At 37.1% G+C, this 20,604-nt stretch overlaps 1 protein-coding gene across 1 annotated transcript in view; it reads left to right on the top strand.

Annotated features, from left to right (window-relative positions):
* Positions 1–20,238, top strand: part of LOC120852503 (D-glucuronyl C5-epimerase-like) — a 111,669-nt gene extending 91,431 nt beyond the window's left edge. The window contains exons 2-4 of the mRNA XM_040225778.1: positions 11,617–12,212; positions 15,537–15,782; positions 18,452–20,238. Of these exons, the coding sequence (XP_040081712.1) occupies positions 11,630–12,212; positions 15,537–15,782; positions 18,452–19,476 (1,854 nt within the window). The 5' untranslated portion in view covers positions 11,617–11,629 and the 3' untranslated portion in view covers positions 19,477–20,238. The remainder of the gene's footprint in view (positions 1–11,616; positions 12,213–15,536; positions 15,783–18,451) is intronic.
* The last annotated feature ends 366 nt before the right edge of the window (positions 20,239–20,604 follow it).

Genomic DNA, 20,604 nt, shown 5'->3' with positions numbered 1-20,604 from the left:
GATATCTGAATCTGTATGGATTAGGTTCTGCCTCTAATAACAGACACAAGAAATAAACCCTTATATGTTCCACCTCTTGGTATTTTCCACTCATGTAAAAGAGAACCATAATTAGGCAGTCTAGAGCTAATATACAGTTACATGATCAAGGACCTAGGTACTTTATATCTTTCTACATCATTCTCTGGCCTAAGAGAGTTGCTGAAGCTTCAGCCATCTTGTTTGTGTTGTAGTCCAGAAAGAAGGAAAAATGACAGAAGGGCAAATGAACACGTCTCTCAGTGAGATGTCTTATCCATATTCACTGTGGTAGATACTTCAAAAACATAAAACATTAAGATAGAATGTGCCTTATTCAGTCACACCAAAGGTCTGTATCTGGGCACAGTGTTTATGGTCACATACATTTTCAAACTAATCTTAGGGCAGTCTAGTCTTCCCGTAGTCCAGAGTTTGTGCTGAAGATGATTTCATCAGCACTATTGAGGAGGTCAACCCTGCTACGTTCATCTATCTCAAACCTTCAGGAGACATATTTAAATTAACAACAACAAATCACATTTGAGTGATAAAGGAAGTTCTTTTTTGAGGGTATAGGGGAAAGATTACAGGGAAAGGAAATATTTAAATAGTAGATTTACCTAGAAGCTCAGATGGTAAAGAATCTGCCGGCAATGTGGGAGACCTGGGTTTGATCCCTGGGTTGGGAAGATCCCCTGGAGGAAGAAATGGCAACCCACTCCAGTATTCTTGTCTGGAGAATCCCCATGGACAGAAGGGCCTGGTGGGCTACAGTCCACCAGGGTTGCAAAGAACTGGACATGACTGAGCAACTAAGCACATACAGGTACTGTACATACTTTCAGTTACTGAAATCAAGCTCTATAAAGTTCTTGTTACCCCTAGCATATACTTGAGGAAACAGTAGTTTTTAACTCTGAAGAAGAAAAACTGTCAGCAAACACATAATGGGATTTAAACCTAGATTTACCTGGCTTCTAAGCATAGGTTCTTTATATCAGACCACAACAGTATAATATCTGACTCCAAATCACTATTTATTTTCTCACCAACTAGATGAGAGCAGAATTAGTTGCCCTTGGTTTGTGCAGACATTTTAAACTGCTGGCTTTATGCAGCAGCTTCTGAAACCAAAATTTGTTTCTGAAAAGAGCTGCTAAATGTATTCAGCTTAATTCTCTCTAGCAGTAATATAAAGAGTTCTGAAAGTAGTAATTTAAAGAACTAGGATAAGAATGTTTTTTAAAGAGCAAAAAGCAGCTTTGTATCTGGAAAAGCTGAACAGCTACAGCATAGCTATAATATCCTTTGAAATACTGTACAGTACTTAACTTAAAAAGCTCTCTGCATCTTCTAAGCAAGTGTCAAATGAAGCATATGCTATGTAAATAAATCAGTTCAGAAAGGAATACTAGGCTTCTCCAGCTGTATAAGATTTCTACCCTCATTAGGAAAGCCAAGAGAAAGAAAACCTAATGATGTGTTTACTCTGCATAGTTCACACATAGGAGGACTTTACAGAACAAGTTGGTAGAACGATCCTAAGAAGTTCTACAGAACAGAGTCGCTGATAATAAGTTTTTATCAAGTTTGGTGTAATCCTGCAAAATGAATGACAGAAGGGGAAAGATTCATCAACTTGCTTACTTACAGTAATTTTGAACAACCATAAGGCAGAAAAATAGAGTCTTGTCCATGAAGAAGAGGCTGTATGTGGAAGAAATTAGCAACCAAGCTGATTTTCAAATGTGAGTAATTATTGGGTTGACTGTGACACAGAAGTAGTAGAATGCAGTTTTGAGCTGCTGCACAAAGCAATGCAGTAAGAATCACATTGGAAAAAATGGTTGAGAGAATGTGCTAACAGGAATCATGTGAGAACGATCTGTCAGGTTGTGAGACTATAGTGTGGAATTCGATCAAATATTTGCTAGGCACCTTAGTGTTTTTCTAATGTTTATGATAAAAAGAAAAATGAATGTTCCAGCCCTTTGCCAGTGTGTAATCTTTTGCAATTAAAAAATAAACATGGTAAGGTTAGCCCCCATGTTTTAGATTTCTCTTAACAGGTAGCGGAATAGATGGTCAGGAGACAAGGAAAGAGGGACCGTTACAAAAAGGGAAGGAGAACATGCACAAATAACAAAGCCCTACTGTACAGCACAGGGCTTCCCTGGTGGCTTAGTGGTAAAGAATTTGCCTGCCAGTGCAGGAGATTTGGGTTCAGTCCTTGAGTTGGGAAGATCCCCTGGAGAAAAAATGACAATCCACTCCAGTATTCTTGCCCGAGAAATTCCATGGACAGAGGAGCCTGGTGGGCTGCAGCCATGGAATTGCAAAAGAGTCAGACACAACTTAGTGACTAAACAATAACCAATATGGCACAAGTAACTATATTCAGTATCCTGTAATAAACCATAAAGAAAAATAATATATACATATATATAACTGAATCACCATGCTGTACACCAGAAACACAACACTGTAAATCAACTATACTTCAGTTTAAAGGTGGGGTTGGGGGGAGGAAGCAAGAGACAAGCAGTTTTGAATCTTATCAATGGAATCACATTTAAGAGTATTATCTCAATTTTCCAGAAAAAACTGATATGGAGTCAGTTGTTGACTCAACCATTGCCCGTTGCTTCACTTCTGTGAATCTTGGTTAACTTACCAGTAAAATAGGACTAGTAATATTTAGCTCATAGGTACCTCATAGGGTGGTCTTTAGGACTAAATGAGATATGAATATACTTAAAAATGTGGAAATATTACTTCTGCCTTTCTTCATGGACAGAATGTTACTAATTTGTTCAAAGTCACAATGTGTCTAAAGTCTAATAAAAGATAGAGTTGGAAATTAAAACCAGATTAAATGACTAGAACTCAATTTCTAAATTCTTAGTCTAGTGTTTGCCATTATACTACATTTTCTATATACTCCACTATGTATTATTTATCTTTTTACTACTACAGCATGATAAATTAAATAAAAACAAAAAGTATGTCCCAAATGTCATATAGTAAGTACCCTCCAAATTATCATTGAAAACAGTCAACAAGTTTCTTCATCTCTAATTTCTAATAGAGGGTTCATATTTTAGATTATTTAAGATTAAGGAATCCATGTTAGTCACTCAACAGAATGCCAGGTACTCAAGATAATGCCATATTAACCCAAGTATTCTAAAACTAAACACGTTATAAACATGAATGTTTATAGCAGTTTATTCATAATAATCCCAAACTGGAAATAAACTAAATGCTTATCAACTGGTGACTGGGTAAATGACTGTGGTTCATCTATACAATGGAATACAATTCGGCAATAAATTGATGTCTGATATCACTAACAACACGGATGAACCTTAAAAGCATTTTGCTAAGAGCAAGAAGCCAGACACAAAAGGCCACTTAATATGATTTCATTTATATGACATTCTGGAAAAAGAAAAATTTTAGGGATAAAACATCAGTAGTGACAGAAAGGGAATGACTATAAAGGGACATGAGGGACTTTTGTGGGGTAAAGGAAGTGTTTTAGATTCTGATTATTATATATACATGAAGATTGCTGGGAGGAATATCAATAACCTCAGATAAGCAGATGACACCACCCTTATGACAGAAAGTGAAGAGGAACTAAAGAACCTCTTGATGAAAGTAAAAGAGGAGAGTGAAAAAGCTGGATTAAAACTCAACATTCAAAAACCTAAGATCATGGCATCCAGTTCCTCACTTCATGGCAAATAGATGGGAAAACAGTTTCCCATGGAAACTGAGAGACTTCATTTTCCGGGCTCCAAAGTCACTGCACATGAAATTTAAAAAACGCTTACTCTTTGGAAGAAAAGTTATGACAAACCTAGACAGCATATTAAAAAGCAGAGACGTTACTTTGCCAACAAAGGTCTGTCTAGTGAAATCTATGGTTTTTCTAGTAGTCATGTATGATATGAGAATTGGACCATAAAGAAAGCTTGAGTGCCAAAGAATTGATGCTTTTGAACTGTGGTGTTGGAGAAGACTCTGAAAGTCCCTTGGACTTCAAGGAGATCAAACCAGTCAATCCTAAAGAAAATCCACCCTAAATATTCATTGAAAGGACTGATGCTGAAGCTGAAGCTCCAATACTTTGGCTACCTGATGCAAAGATCTGACTCATTTGAAAAGACCCTGATGCTGGGAAAGATTTAGGGCAGGAAGAGAAGGGGATGACAGAGGATGAGATGGTTGGATAGCATCACCAGCTCAGTGGATATGAATCTGAACAACTCTGGGATATAGTGAAGGACAGGGGAGCCTGGCATGCTGCAGTCTATGGGGTTGTGAAGAGTCAGACATGACTTAGTGACTGAACAACAACAGCAACAAAAATACCAAGTAATGATAAAGTCTATGAAGAAAAATCAAGAACCTAGAGAAGATGGGGTGAGAATTCCTTCTTAAGATAAGGTGGTCAGAAAGAGTCTCTCTAATAACGTGACCTGAAGAAGTAAGGGAGTAAGCCAGGTGGATATCTGGGGAAACAAGTTTCCAAGCAGAGGAGACGGCGAATGGAAACACCTGATTGCGAGCATGCTTGACTGTCAGTGTACTCACTTTCCTTCATACTTAAAATGTTCCAGTGTTTCATAGCACGTTCTATATAACTTTTCTTTTTCACAGTTGGTGTGTTGTCGCATTATGGTGTTTATGCCTATGTTTCCCACCAGCCTGGCCTTTAGGGACAGGAATTGTGCCTTACCTGCTGCATGTTAGCTGCAGAATAGGTACTGATTGAATCAGTTTGATTAACTATTGAGCAACTGCTATTCCTTCTGTTTACTTGGTACCAAAGGATTCAAAGTGTTGAAAGTGTTAGTCACTCAGTTGTGTCCGACTCTTTTGTGACCCTATGGACTGTAGCCTGCCAGATTCCTCTGTCCATAGAATTCTCCAGGCAAGAATACTGGAGTGGGTTGCCATTTCCTTCTGCAGGGAATCTTCCTGACCCAGGGATCGAACCCGTATCTCTTGCATTGCAGGCAGAGTCTTCACTATCTGAGCCACCAGGGAAGCCCAAAGGATTACAAGAATATCAGTTGTTAGATATGTAAATAAATAAGAGAAAATAACAGGCAGGCAAGCTTTGGTCTACATTATTCAGAGGAGACAAAAAGCTGATAATTTCTGTCACTGAACTCCTTTACAAATTTATTTAAAGGTTGTTCTTAACTGAAGTATGACCTTCCCAGTTTAAAAACTCATGGTGATATCCAGTTTTCATGTTTACTAAATTACTCTAATGGTTACTTGAAATATTCAATTAGGAAAATAAATTTGAAAAATAAAATATCAGGAAAATTTCTTTAAATTGCAAATCATTTGGGAAGAGAACTGTTTGCCCTCCCAAAGGGAAACTAAGTTATATTTTGCTTTGCTTAATTTTTAACTGGTTTCAGCAAATAAGTTACCACAGTTTCTTTTTGATGTTTACTGAATGTTATTTCCTATTTAGATCTCTTAAAGTTGCTAAACTAAATTTTATTGTATTATGTCTCTAATGAAATAAATATTTAAAGTCAGCAGTACATAAGCTTTCATGGGTTTTGAATTTATTTATTTATTTACTTTTTTCCCCTTTAACTTGAAAGGTTAATCTAATTCTTGGATGTAGTGAAGGCTTTAAAATGAGTAGGAAGCTTATCACTACTCAGCAGAAAACCCTGGTTTTAGCTTTTAAAGTTACTATCACTTATACTTAGCAAAATGTCAATGCAGTCTACTTTTTGAAATTTAAAAGTTTTCTATAATCTGAGAAACATAATAAAGTTATTGCACTTACCTTTAGATAAGCCTATTTGGTAGTTAGTACTGCATGTCAATACTCAGAGTTTTCTTTCTCTCCATCCTCCCCTCCAAAATATATCAGTGTCTGTTTTGAAAACAAAATATTTTAACAAAAGTGACTTTGACCTTCTTAATTTTCTATTATATGGTTTTTAAAAACAGTAAATATATTCATGGAAAATTAGAAAATCATGCTATATGTGCTATTTTGTAACCTCATTTTTTCAGGGTTAACCTCCATATATCCTTCCATCTTTTCTTCTTATCAAGGCCATAGTCAAATTTCCCAGCTTCAGACCAAGTTTCACATCTGGTTGTTACAGTCCTTAAGTCTCTTTTTTAAAAAATCTAACCCAATGGTATTTTCATACCATTAATTTATTGAGGGGATGGAGCCAATTCTTCTGCAGGGTGTTTCATTTTCTAGATGTATTGGTTGCATCTGCATTTAACTTGTTCCTCTGTCCCTTGTATTTTCTGTTAACTCAAAGTTAAATCATTGGGCCTGAGAGATCCAAGTTAAACATTTTTGTCTGGGATATGCAATAGGCTATGTATTTTTTATTTTAACTTATCAAGAGGTACAATATCTGGATGGGTCATCATTAATGAGACTGAATTTGACTACTGATTTAGGATGATGACTGATCTCTTCATTGTAGAGTTTCACCTTTTTCTCCTTGTGACTGGGAAATAATGTACTTGGTGTTACTTTGCACACAGTATGAATCATTAAATCCCTATCAGACATATGCCTGGGTATAATACTTGCCTAAATTAATAATTAATAATTTGAACCAGAGACCAAATTGCCAACATCCGCTGGATCATCGAAAAAGCAAGAGAGTTCCAGAAAAACACCTATTTCTGCTTTATTGACTATGCCAAAGCCTTTGACTGTGTGCATCACAATAAACTGTGGAAAATTCTGAGAGAGATGGGAATACCAGACCACCTGACCTGCCTCTTGAGAAATCTGTATGCAAGTCAGGAAGCAACAGTTAGAACTGGACATGGAACAACAGACTGGTTCCAAATAGGAAAAGGAGTACGTCAAGGCTGTATATTGTCACCCTGCTTATTTAACTTCTATGCAGAGTACATCATGAGAAACGATGGACTGGAAGAAGCACAAGCTGGAATCAAGATTGCCGGGAGAAATATCAATAACTCAGATATGCAGATGACACCACCCTTATGGCAGAAAGTGAAGAGGAGCTAAAAAGCCTCTTGATGAAAGTGAAAGAGGAGAGTGAAAAAGTTGGCTTAAAGCTCAACATTCAGAAAACGAAGATCATGGCATCTAGTCCCATCACTTCATGGGAAATAGATGGGGAAACAGTGGAAACAGTGTCAGACTTTATTTTTTTGGGCTCCAAAATCACTACAGATGGTGATTGCAGCCATGAAATTAAAAGATGCTTACTCCTTGGAAGAAAAGTTATGACCAACCTAGATAGCATATTGAAAAGCAGAGACATTACTTTGCCAACAAAGGTCCATCTAGTCAAGGCTGTGGTTTTTCCAGTGGTCATGTATGGATGTGAGAGTTGGACTGTGAGGAAAGCCACGTCCCGAAGAATTGATGCTTTTGAACTGTGGTGTTGGAGAAAACCCTTGAGAGTCCCTTGTACTGCAAGGAGATCCAGCCAGTCCATTCTGAAGGAGATCAGCCCTGGGATTTCTTTGGAAGGTATGATGCTAAAGCTGAAACTCCAGTACTTTGGCCACCTCATGCAAAGAGTTGACTCATTGGAAAAGACTCTGATGCTGGGAGGGATTGGGAGCAGGAGAAGGGGACGACAGAGGATGAGATGGCTGGATGGCATCACTCACTCGATGGATGTGGGTCTGAGTGAACTCTGGGAGTTGGTGATGGACAGGGAGGCCTGGCGTGCTGCGATTCATGGGGTCACAAAGAGTTAGACACGACTGAGCGACTGAACTGAACTGAACTGAACTGAAATTAATAATTGCATGAGGAATCACATATGCTAATTTTCTGATTTTGATTTTTTTTCTTCCACATTATTAACCACATGTTTTCTGTAAAATAGAATTTTTTATCATCTGGGACTATTGGTTTGTTCTCCTGCAAAGACTAGATAAATAAATTCTTTCAGTTACATATTTTTATCAAAAAATGACATCAGTATCTTTTCTGGCTTTCTCCTTTTCTGAATGTTATTATAGACTCATGGATTTTTATTGATTCACCGTTTCAGTCAATGTCAGTCATAATTCTCACAACTTTGACTTAATGGGGAAGGGGGATCTTTCAGAATGATTTCTCTGAGAAGCCTTGATTGTTTTTATTTTTTTTCCTGATTGCTTAAAAATCTGGATGTAAAGGTTATTGAAAGTTTTTAATGGGTTTTTCTTTATTTTTTTCCATCATATGCCTCATCATAATGGTAGTCTGCTAGTTCCATAAGCAGGTCTTTTGGGTCATTGAGGAAGGGTGCATCTCAAAGAAGGTCAAAAGCTTTTTATTTCTGTTTAAACTGGTCTAAATGTTAGGTATAGCTGACAGATAATTCCAAAGTTGCCACCTAAATATTTTTAATGGAGGGCTCTTTTTTTTTTTTTATGAAACATCACTTATTATCAGTTTGCCCATGCTGCTACATAAGGAAATCCTCAATTTATAAATATATGACTTATGAAGATTTGCTGTTCCACACTTTTGATTTTTGTATTCAACATGTTTTCTCATAGTAAATGCAGATGATAAAGTATATTATTGGATTCTGGCTTTTACAATCTGTGTACGATTTCCAAGTTGGATCAAGCCCATATCTTTGCCTCCCTTCCCTCCTGTTGCCCCACTGAAATAAAATATATAGAAATAAGAAATGAAGTCAATAACAAGAAATGGGAAGATTACCACAGAATGATAATCTAACATATTTCTGGATTTCTTTTTGAGTACTAGAAGGCACAGCTCTACCCTCCTCCTTACCTCTCTCATCCCTGCACTTGAACTGCAGACAGCTGGCACGTGTGCATGCTAAGTTGCTTCAGTCATGTCCTACTCTTTGTGACCCTATGGACCGTAGCCCACCAGACTCCTCTGTCCATGAGATTCTCCAGGCAAGAATACTGGAATGCATTGCCATACCCTCCTCTGGGAGATCTTCCCAAACCAGGGATCGAACCCACGTTTTGCCAGGCTTTCTTTAGAGAAATTAGGAAAAGCTAAGGCTTCTAGAGTACAAGTTATGTCCCCAGAACAACATAAAAGTCATCTTCATTCTGGCATATAGAAGGCCTGCTGGGTCCCCACCCACACACCCTAAAGGAACAGTACCACTCAGCTTGTACCTAGCCCACACAGAGCTCCTCTCTGGAGAGAGGTCTAGCTAGAAATCAGACCATCTTCACAATAACAGAGGAAATCTGTGTTGGCTAATGAGTCATTCAAGCCTAAAGATGAGTGAGTAACCAAAGATCACAAGCGTGTCAGGAAAGCTAATACTGTGAAAGAGACTAAAATAACCAGGAAAATTACCACTAAAGAAAATAGACATATCAGAGAGAAACTTACAAGAACAGAACTCTAACATACTCAGAGCTACAAAAGGATACTACATCTGTTGAATAAGAATAAGAGAACACAAGGTTTCAGATGGAAAGAGTACACCACGTGCTGAAATAGTGAATTAAATATCATACTGTAACACATTCTTGTAAAACTGAAGAATTCGTAGGGTAAACACAAAATCCAGAGGGAAGTTATGCACAAAATGACATGTATCAGATTGAAATCAGACCTCTCATCAGTAGCTGGTAATGCTTTAAGAAAGTAAAATATTGCCTTCAGCATTTAGAAAGAAAATCATATGCAGCCCAAGGATTCTATATTGTGCCAAACTATTAATCAAAGGTGACAGCAGAATAAAGTTGCTTTCAGACATGCAAGGGCTCAGGGTTTACCTCCTCTTGGAATTAAAAGAAATGAGTGAATTACACATTCATCATCAGCTTTCCTGAAAAGCAGAAAATCATTATGTATTTTTCATTAAACCTTTTCTTTTAACAGTTTGATTTTTTTTTTTAAATCTCATTGCTGCCAGAAGGGTTTATTGAGAGGAGAAGGGGAAAGAAGGATTACAACCATAAAATGAGTAGTTGTGGATTTACACCATGAAATAAATTAGAGCTACTGTAGCAAACAGCAATAAGCCTAGTCTCTTTACTTTCAGTGTACTGAGATATTCGACATGTTGCACATATAACTAACCTATAGTTTTCCATATTTCCCAATGACCTCAGCAACAAGCAAGCCAGGACTACTATATACAGTCACAACTGGTTGGTATACCACAAGACCGGTAGGGGCAACAGCATCATCCTCTTCTCCCATTGTGACTGCAGTGACATGATCTGGCTTGTATTTAAGTGCATCGTTCTGAGTGCTGTGTCGAGAGTAGACTTTGGGGTAGAATAGTAGATCAAGGGTAGAAAGCAGGGAGAGCAGTTTAGACATCATTACAGTGTGCTCAGTCACTTGGCTGTGTCCAACTCTTTGTGACCCCATGGACTGTAGTTTGCCAGGCTCTGCTGTCCATGGAGTTTTCCAGGCAAGAGTACAGGAGTGGGTTGCCATTTCTTACTCCAGGGGATCTTCCTGACCCAGGGATCAAACGCACATCTCCTGCATTGGCAGGTAGATTCTTAACCACTGCAACAGCTGGGAAGCCCCCATCATTGCAGTATTCTAAGTGAAAGATGGCAGTGGCTCTGGTATGGTGTGAACAGTGGAGTTGGTGAAAATGATTAGAATCTGGATATAATTTAAATGTGGGGCCAACAGGATTTCCTGACTGGTTGGATTTGGGGTGAACAAGAAAGGACTCAGTATTTCTGGTCTGACCAGTAAAACAACAGGTTGAGGGGAAAGCTTAGGGAATAAATTTTGAATGTTATGTTTCAGAAATCTATTTGACTTCCAAATAAAGATGTCAGTTACTTGGATTGGCACATACACATGTATGCCTGCAGTTCTGAAGAAAGATCTGGCCTGGAGATAGAATTTGGGGAAAAGTCAGCATATAAATTGTATTTAACGCCATGTAATTCATGAGTGAGATCACCCTGGAGTGAATAGAGATAAAGAAGAGGTCTGAGGACTTGGACCCTAAGACATTTCAACATTAAGATTCAGGGAGATGAGAAGGAATGATCGAAGATGACTAGGAGGAGCAGCTGGCGGGGTATAAGGAGAACCAAGAAAGAATGGTGCCCTGGAAGTCAGGAAAGAGTGTTTCAGAAAGGAAAGAGCCATTTATGCTCCTGAGAGGTAACACAGAATGAGCACTGTTGGATTTGGCACCATGGTTGTCAGTGTTTACCTTGACAAGACCTGTTATATTTTTTCAAACAGCTACTCAGTTGTTAGGACAAAAGCATGTGTTAAGTTGTTGGAGCCCACCTATTTCATAAATAGAAGGAATAGGTATTTCTTTTGACACAGGGGTTTTGTGAAAAAGTTATTAAGAATCCAAGGGAGGCACACACAGGAAAAGTTTGGGAATCTTTGCTTTAGAGGATCATGCTAACTGAGCATGTTAAGAGGGAGAAGCATCTCTTCCTTTTCTTTGTCTCTGCTGAAAAGTTTGAGTTAGTAATTTTACGTGTGACCAGATTACATGCAGTTAATAAAACTGCCCTAGTGTGGCGGTTCAGTATAAAAAAGTAAGCCTTATCCTGTCAAATGTCAGTAGTACATCTTTGTGTGAATTTTTCTTCTTGCCTCCATAGGTATGGTCTGAATATGCGTTGCTTGGCAGCTCGGGTCAACTATAAGACTTTGATTATCATCTGCGCACTCTTCACTTTGGTCACAGTACTTTTGTGGAATAAGTGTTCCAGTGACAAAGCGATCCAGGTTCCACGGCACTTGAGTAGTGGCTTCAGAGTGGATGCCTTAGAAAAAAGAGCGGCAGCGTCTGAGAGCAACAACTATGTGAACCACATGGCCAAGCAGTCTGAGGAGGCCTTCCCTCAGGAACAGCAGAAAGCGCCCCCTGTTGTTGGGGGCTTCAATAACAATGGGGGAGGCAAGGTGTTAGGGCTCAAATATGAAGAAATTGACTGCCTCATAAATGATGAACACACAATTAAAGGGAGACGAGAGGGGAATGAAGTCTTTCTTCCATTCACCTGGGTAGAGAAATATTTTGACGTTTACGGAAAGGTGGTTCAGTATGATGGCTATGATCGGTTTGAATTCTCTCATAGCTATTCCAAAGTCTATGCACAGAGAGCCCCTTATCACCCTGATGGTGTGTTTATGTCCTTTGAAGGCTACAATGTGGAAGTCCGAGACAGAGTCAAGTGCATAAGTGGGGTTGAAGGTTGGTATCCGTCTACTCCGCTGCATTTTTCTATCCAGATTATGTTGAGAAATAAGTGACTGTAAGTTAATTACATAGCAAGTACTTACACAGCTTATTAAAAGAGACCTATCACCACTCCGACTTAGCATGGAGGAACAGGTTAAACCTGAACCTTGGACAGCCTTCTAGATGGTGATTTAAGGGCTCCAGTAAGATCATACCTGATTAAATAGGATTATGCCATTAACCTGCCCCAGAAACTAAAATTATCAAAGTCAAGGCACAGCATCTCCAGAAATTTTGCATTAAAATATACAGTTATTATCCTATGAGAGGAGATGGGAAAGGGAGACAGACCATCCAGCGAACCCATCAATGTACCAGTACCATCTTGTTATCAGATTAGTCAGGTATCATCTCTGGTTGAAGGGTTAAAGGTCTCAGATCAAGATAATCCATAGTACCGTTTTTTCTGAACCTATATTGGAACTCCTACAGTCTGTTGTCTGTGTTGTCTTTCCTTGTCTTTAAAATTTGGAGCACTGAGGGTTCCTTATGGATGTTTTGGAATTTATATTTCAAACCTAGAATTGATCAGAAAGCCAAACTGAATTTGACTTTAAAGTATATAATTTAATCAAAGGAAAGAACTTAATGTGTTTCAAGATTGCTTGGTTTGAGTTTTATTTCATTTTCCTCATTTATAAAAAGTAATTTTCCTATCTTAATAATTTAATTTTTGTAATATCTTTACAGAATGTTTAGTAGAAGGAAGGGGCCAAATTCATATAGATTCTTACCATTCAAGATAATGATTACCATTTTTATATATTCTCAGAAGGTCTTTATACCTAGGTATATGTTTTAACATAGTTGTAATGATATTTATTGTGCTGTGTTCAAGAGGGTAATAGTTTGTTAGAGACCTGAAAGTTCTCCATTGCCAAACCTTTTTCCCTCAGTAGTTTTTTAAAATGTGTAAAGTGCCTAGGTGCTAAAGAAAAAGTGAAAAGCACCTATAACCACTATTAATATTTTGATGTTTTTTCCAATCTTTTTGTTGTTGTATATATATATTTTTAAAAACAGTTTAGAATCATGCTCTGTAGTTGATTTTGTATTTTTTCCCCCTCAACAGGATTATTTCCTCTTGTTATTGAATATTTATTGAGCATTTTAAACACTAATACTCATAATCAGGACATTCCATAAAAGTGTATGGAATAATGTATGGGACCTTGCTCTTTAGTTGGATAGTTAGGTCAGATATTTTTTGTCATTATACATAATGGTGTAGATAGTCATAGTTAATCATTTACTGTTTTAAATGTATTCTCAGAGTTGTTTCCCTAGGAAATAAATTACCTTGCCAAATAGTAAGTTTTGTGAAACTATTTTCCAAGAAGGTTGACCCTATTCATGCTTCTGGTAGCGGAGTATAAGGATACTCATCATCTCATTCCTGCCATCATGAAAGATTATTTTTTAATCTGTCATTTACAAAGGGATCTCATAATTTGCTTTCTGTAGCAATTAGTGAGGTCAGGTATCTTTTTCATACCCTTTTAACTGTTATAGAATGGCCTTGATTTTCTTTCCCCTCTCTTTTCATTGTGATTAGTGTTGCTTTTTGGAAAAATATATCGTGAGACCTTTTATATATATATATATATAGCAAGGGTAGTAGCACTTGTTATATTTGTTAAAGATATTTTCTTTAATTTGACTGTCTTTTCATTTTACTTATGATTTGTTAGTTTTAGAAATTTTTAGTTCTATTTACTAAGGAATTTGTTTAAATTACTTCTTTTATGGTTAGAAAATCATTTGCTATGCCATGATCAGCTATTCATCTTTATTTTCTCTAATAGTTTTATGGTTTTGTATTTTTATATTTAATTTTTTAGTCCCTCTAAGCTGATTTATATTTTGGCAAATGGTACAAAGCCAAGGTCTAATTTTAGTTTTTCCCCCTAACATTTATTGAATCTTCTTTCCCCTGCTGATCAATGATACAGTCTTTATCATTATACTAAAATATTTTAAAACTAGAGTATGTTTCTGGCCTACTGTTCTGTTCCATTGATCGATCTATCACTTCTTAGGCCAATTGCATATTATCATAGTTATTACACATATAATAAGATAGTATAAACCTTCCTTTTACTCAGTGAAATCTTTGAAAAAAGAAATCTACCCTTGGAGAAAGAAGACTGAAGTTAAAAAGCTTATCTGCAGCCTAGGTTTCTTACCCTATATGGTCCCCAGTTCCTTAAACTATTTTGAAACTACACCAAAACGCATATGGTTTTATAAGTTCCTGGTTTCTGCTGTGCCCGCCTGTTGCTTGTTAACTTATTTTAGGACTCCAAATAGGAGTTTATCTCAACACATACACCATGATGCAATAATAAAATATTCTGTACAGTGTGGTACTGTATTTCCCATGTAAGCAATTACTAAAGTAAACACTCATACCAAACATTTGAAAGTTTTACTTAGAACTTTACAAGAGGTGATCCATTAATGAATTCATCAAAAATCTATGGTTAAGGGACTTCCCTTGTGGTCCAGTGGTTAAGACTCTACACTTCCAAAGCATGGGGCCTGGGTTCAATCCCTGGTAGGGGAACTAGATTCCACATGCTGCAACTAAGACCTGGGACAGCCAAATAAATAAAAATAAATGTGTTTTTTTAAAAATCCATGGTTAAATATACAACCTTAATTCATTTAAGTACTCCTTATTCTCAGGAATTACATTTTGACATGAGGGTTATGAGAAAGAATTACAAATTGTTTATACTTAAGTTGCCTAGTCATAGCTGGCTTCTTAAGCAAATACTTTAACCATCTGATGATATAGTTGCTAGACCAAATCTTGATATTGGAGGAAAAGATGAATATATAATTAACTTGACTGTTAAATACAGATGTTAAGAAAAGTTCAGGTTTAATACTCTAGAATAAAACAGGTAATTGTTAACTATCAATATATGTGTTTAAATTGTATAGAACTTGAATGATGAAATAGAATTATGAAAAATGACATTTATAGCTATGAGCAAGGGTAGCACTCATTAAAAATCAGCCCTTAAAAGATAATTTACAACAATGCATTGTTATCTGTCAACAAATAATGAATGAGAACGAATAAACATTTAATTTTGGTTTTCATTTCTGGTTAATTTGGTGCTATTTTTAGTAATTATGAAAACAGTATAATAAGGAAGCTTTAACATTGCTGGATAACCCTGTGAAGTAAAACAGTGAAAAGTGGTATTCAGAATAGGATTATGAATGTCTGGAGATAGTTATTTATTTTGTTTCTCTATTTTATAGGTGTACCTTTATCTACACAGTGGGGACCTCAAGGCTATTTCTACCCAATCCAGATTGCACAGTATGGGTTAAGTCACTACAGCAAGAATCTAACTGAGAAACCCCCTCATATAGAGGTATATGAAACAGCAGAAGACAGGAACAAAAACAGCAAGCCCAGTGACTGGACTGTGCCCAAGGGCTGCTTTATGGCTAGTGTGGCTGACAAGTCAAGATTCACCAATGTTAAACAGTTCATTGCTCCAGGTAAGTCCTGCTTCATGTGTCTTTGCTAATTTTATGTTGATTTATGGCACCTGATACTCCCTTAAAATGGTTTTTATGGTTGTAAAAATCACATTAGCAAATGCCTTGATATTACATATATAAAGACACAAATAGTGTCACCCAAATGAAATCTAAAAAAGGATCAGCTAAAAAGTTCAAGGTTATATAAGGAATATTTACTGTGTGAAGAGCCAAGCCACAAGAACCAGGTTACTGCATGAGGGCTTTCTCCTTCCAGAGATCTATATCCCACAGGAATGAAGTTCCTCACTTTAGTATTTCAGCATAGTATTCATCCTTTAATTTTCAAACTATTTTGCATTAAAGTAGAAATTTTTCTTTCTAGAGAGAGCCATCCTTTCCTTTGCCTATTTTTTACCAATAGCTTTTTATTTGTTCAAGCTAATATAGCATTACCAACCAGGCCTGCTTCCTATGTGGAATTTTGCTAATGTGCTAGATTATTTCAAACTTCATATAAAGCCATTTCATTAATAAAATCTTTTATAAAATCAAATTAACTTTATGCAACATTTCCCGTTTTACTAAGACAGTCTCATTAATTGGGATGTAATGTATTTCTCTCTACTAATCAATATCCATGAGAATTAATGAGTTCATTAGTTAGACAATGGAATAATTTTAGTTAGCACCTCAGACTTAGTTTTCTGTGGAGAAATGTTTTCAAGAGCAGAACTCATCCTTCCTCCCACCAGCCTTGCCAGTTGGTAAATAAAAAGAGAGAAAAGGTTAGAAGACCTTTTCTGTATTCTCTCCTTGTCCTTTATTGATGGCTGTGTAATTCACAGACCTTGAAAGCCACAATACAAATCTACTCCTTCTAGATGGCCTTAAGTAATGGATTTATGAGTGTTTAATGCAGTGCAAATAATGAGTGACCTTTAGTTTTTTTATTCTAGTACACAGAGCATCTTTGCCTATTGTAAAACAACAGGCTTGGCTGGGTGAGAAAGTACATGGAGATGTTTAAGAATATTTAGCTTACGGCTTGTAGCAGGAAATGCTTAGACTAAAAAGGACTTTTGATTTTGGGTGCATCTAGAGGGGTTATTTTTACACTGATGAATAGTGTAGTCTGGATTAGGGTGGAAAACAGCAGCCCTCATCTTGATCTCCTCAAGGGCTGAGAAGCTTTTTAGAACCATCTCTTGAATTCTGTTCTATTTAGAGCAGTAAAAGAAACTGAGCATATTATAACCAAACAGTAGCAGCAGCAGGAAGAAGAAATTGAACAACAAAACGTTTCTTCTTCTTCCTGCTGCTGCTACTCTTTGGTTATAATATGCTCAGTTTCTTTTACTGCTCTAAATATGCAAGAGAAATTTCCTGTTTGATTATTTGCCAAATAGAACAGCTCTTACCATTTTTTCAGTCTCTGAACCCTTTGGCTTCAGAATTATCATCATCGTTTTTTATTATGTTCCAAGCCACTATCCTTTTTCTTTTTAATCCTCACAGTTTCCTTGCAAAGTAATATTATCTCTACTTAACACATGAAGAAACCAAGGCTCAAAGATGTATCTTGTTGAACATCTCAAAGCTAGTAAGTGGTGGAGTTAATAATTCAAATTAGGTTTGTTTAACTCCAAAATCTATGCTTTCCCCTCCATCTCCCCCAATATTCCTCACTTTTTGTTGACTACAGGAGCCCATTGCTTAATTTCCAGAAGTTTTATTCACAATTCCAGTGAATGTCTGAAAACAAACCTATCATTTCCAACAACGATGGGTGATTAAGAGCATGTGCTTAAAGCCAGACTAAACAACCTGGGTTCAGCTCTTTGTACCTTAGACAAGTTACTTAACTTTTCTGTCTCTGTTTACCATCCATAAAGAGTAATAATAGCACTACTCTTGTGATTGTTATAATGGCTAAATGAATTAATGTGTAAAGCACTTAGAACACAGTAAATATTTACCAAATATTAATTAAATAAAAAATTTTTAGGGAATTCCCTGGCAGTCCAGTGTTTAGGACTCCATGCTTCTACTGGGAGGGGCTGGGTTCAGTTGCTGATGGGGGAACTACGATCCCACAAGCATGCAGCATAGCCAAAAAAAAAAAATTTTGAAATTGGTTTTCAAAAAGTCACTCAAAGCATCATTTGATGTTTAAGTCTAAGATGTTCTCATTCTCCATACAACTTCCATAATTGCCTGTTCCATCAATTCATGTCTAACTGTTCTTTTCTTCTAGCCTCTTTCTTATAATACTATGTGTTGAACCAGCTTTAGGCTATTTTTTTTTCTTTTTTGTAGAATAGGTATATTAGACAGTCATTGATTATTGATCAACCAATTTTGATCTAGAAAAGGCAGTTTGACCACAGTACCTTAGCTATCTGCTAAGGCCATTAGCCCTGCTAATATAAACTAGATAGGCCAAAAGGTAAAAGAGCTTTGTCCTGATGCTCACAAGCCATCATGGACTCAACAATTCTGCCATTTGTTTATGGTTAACTTAGTAAAAATAAAAATTAAAAAAATAATAATCCAACATATAAAACATTGATGTATTAATTTTTTATGGTCAGTGGTCATCAAGGATGAATTTTAAGTAAATTTTAAATACAGAGAGAGACCTTCTATCCTAACCAGTATTTTCTGTTATATTTTTTCCCCTACAGAAACCAGTGAAGGTGTATCCTTGCAACTGGGGAACACAAAAGATTTTATTATTTCATTTGACCTCAAGTTCTTAACAAATGGAAGTGTGTCTGTGGTTCTGGAGACGACAGAAAAGAATCAGCTCTTCACTGTACATTATGTCTCAAATACCCAGCTAATTGCTTTTAAAGAAAGAGACATATACTATGGCATCGGGCCCAGAACATCATGGAGCACAGTTACCAGGGACCTGGTCACTGACCTCAGGAAAGGAGTGGGTCTTTCCAACACAAAAGCTGTCAAGCCAACAAGAATAATGCCCAAGAAGGTGGTTAGGCTGATTGCAAAAGGGAAGGGCTTCCTTGACAACATTACCATCTCTACCACAGCCCACATGGCTGCCTTCTTCGCTGCCAGTGACTGGCTGGTGAGGAACCAGGATGAGAAAGGCGGCTGGCCAATTATGGTGACCCGTAAGTTAGGGGAAGGCTTCAAGTCTTTAGAGCCAGGGTGGTACTCCGCCATGGCCCAAGGGCAAGCCATTTCTACATTAGTCAGGGCCTATCTCTTAACAAAAGACCATATATTCCTCAGTTCAGCTTTAAGGGCAACAGCCCCTTACAAGTTTCTGTCAGAGCAGCATGGAGTCAAGGCTGTGTTTATGAATAAACATGACTGGTATGAAGAATATCCAACTACACCTAGCTCTTTTGTTCTAAATGGCTTTATGTATTCTTTAATTGGGCTGTATGACTTAAAAGAAACTGCAGGGGAAAAACTCGGGAAAGAAGCAAGGTCCTTGTATGAGCGTGGCATGGAATCCCTTAAAGCCATGCTCCCCTTGTACGACACTGGCTCAGGAACCATCTACGACCTCCGGCACTTCATGCTTGGCATTGCCCCTAACCTGGCCCGCTGGGACTATCACACCACCCACATCAATCAACTACAGCTGCTTAGCACCATTGATGAGTCCCCAATCTTCAAAGAATTTGTCAAGAGGTGGAAGAGCTACCTTAAAGGCAGCCGGGCAAAGCACAACTAGAGCTCCGAACCAAAATCCTACGTCAGCCTCTGCTGTACACAGAAACTAGAGGCTCTCTGTCAGCAGAGCATAGGCACATTTTAAAAGGGTGTATACTAGGTTTTTGTGGATTACATCAAAGTGATAAATGATCCTTAAAACCAGTCTTCTGAGATAATTGCATTCCATGGGTTTAGTGTCTAGAATGTCGGTGGCATTTAGAGCAGAAAAGTGTTTAGTCAGTGGGCTGAATGAAGATATTTAACTTGGCCTTGCTTATCACCCTGTTCAGTTCCACAGGTAGTCCAGTTCTCTTGATTTGGGAAAGACAATGGTAAGTAGTTCTTAATGGCCAGCTGTCCAGCACTTGTCTGAAAACTTAGTATGGGGCTCTTTTAAAATGTGGTTATTTATGTTTATGTTGAAAGCAGACTTTAAAAAATAATGTGCTAAAATACAGTAAATATGTACTTGTAGCCTGAATAGTGGACTGTGTGCAACTTTAAAAATGATCTTTCTTTTCTATAAATTAATTTCTTAGGGGTGGATGAGCATTTGTTCAAGTTGTTATATATGGAGAATATTTTGAATTTATGGTTTGCTTGAAGTGTATAAATTAAAAACACAACCAGTGTTCAGGCTTCACAGTTATATAATGTAAGCACAACTAAAATGAAACTTGTTGACTGCACAAGAAATTATGAACCAGAACAAAAATGTTATCTGTTTTATGAAACGATCTACAATCAGTAAAGATTTGATAATCAGTATACCCCTCCTCTACCCCCATTGTGGTGGTTTCTTTTTGCCACTATCTCAAATTTTGTATTTCATTTCAGACTACACTCGAGAGTTTTGTCTATTTTGGGGGGACATTTTGGGAACATTTGGGAAATTTTACTATAAACCTAAATTTGGTGAGGAGGTAGTAATTTTAATAAGCCCACTACCACTGCCTTTTCTAGATTCTTTTCCCCTTTAAAGAAAAATACTAGGTCAGATATTATAAGGATTGTAACAGATTTTTTTCCTACTTAGATCATTCTTGGTCTATAGCTTTCCAAACTATTGATGTACGCAGAATACATAGTTTTTGTGTAAGCTTTCCAAACTTTTCTGTATCGGTGTTTTTTCTTTGCAGTTTTTAAT

Source organism: Oryx dammah, unplaced genomic scaffold (genome assembly GCF_014754425.2).
Source record: "Oryx dammah isolate SB20612 unplaced genomic scaffold, SCBI_Odam_1.1 HiC_scaffold_26, whole genome shotgun sequence".
Lineage (NCBI taxonomy): Eukaryota > Metazoa > Chordata > Mammalia > Artiodactyla > Bovidae > Oryx > Oryx dammah.
This window is presented reverse-complemented; position numbering and strand designations above follow the sequence as displayed.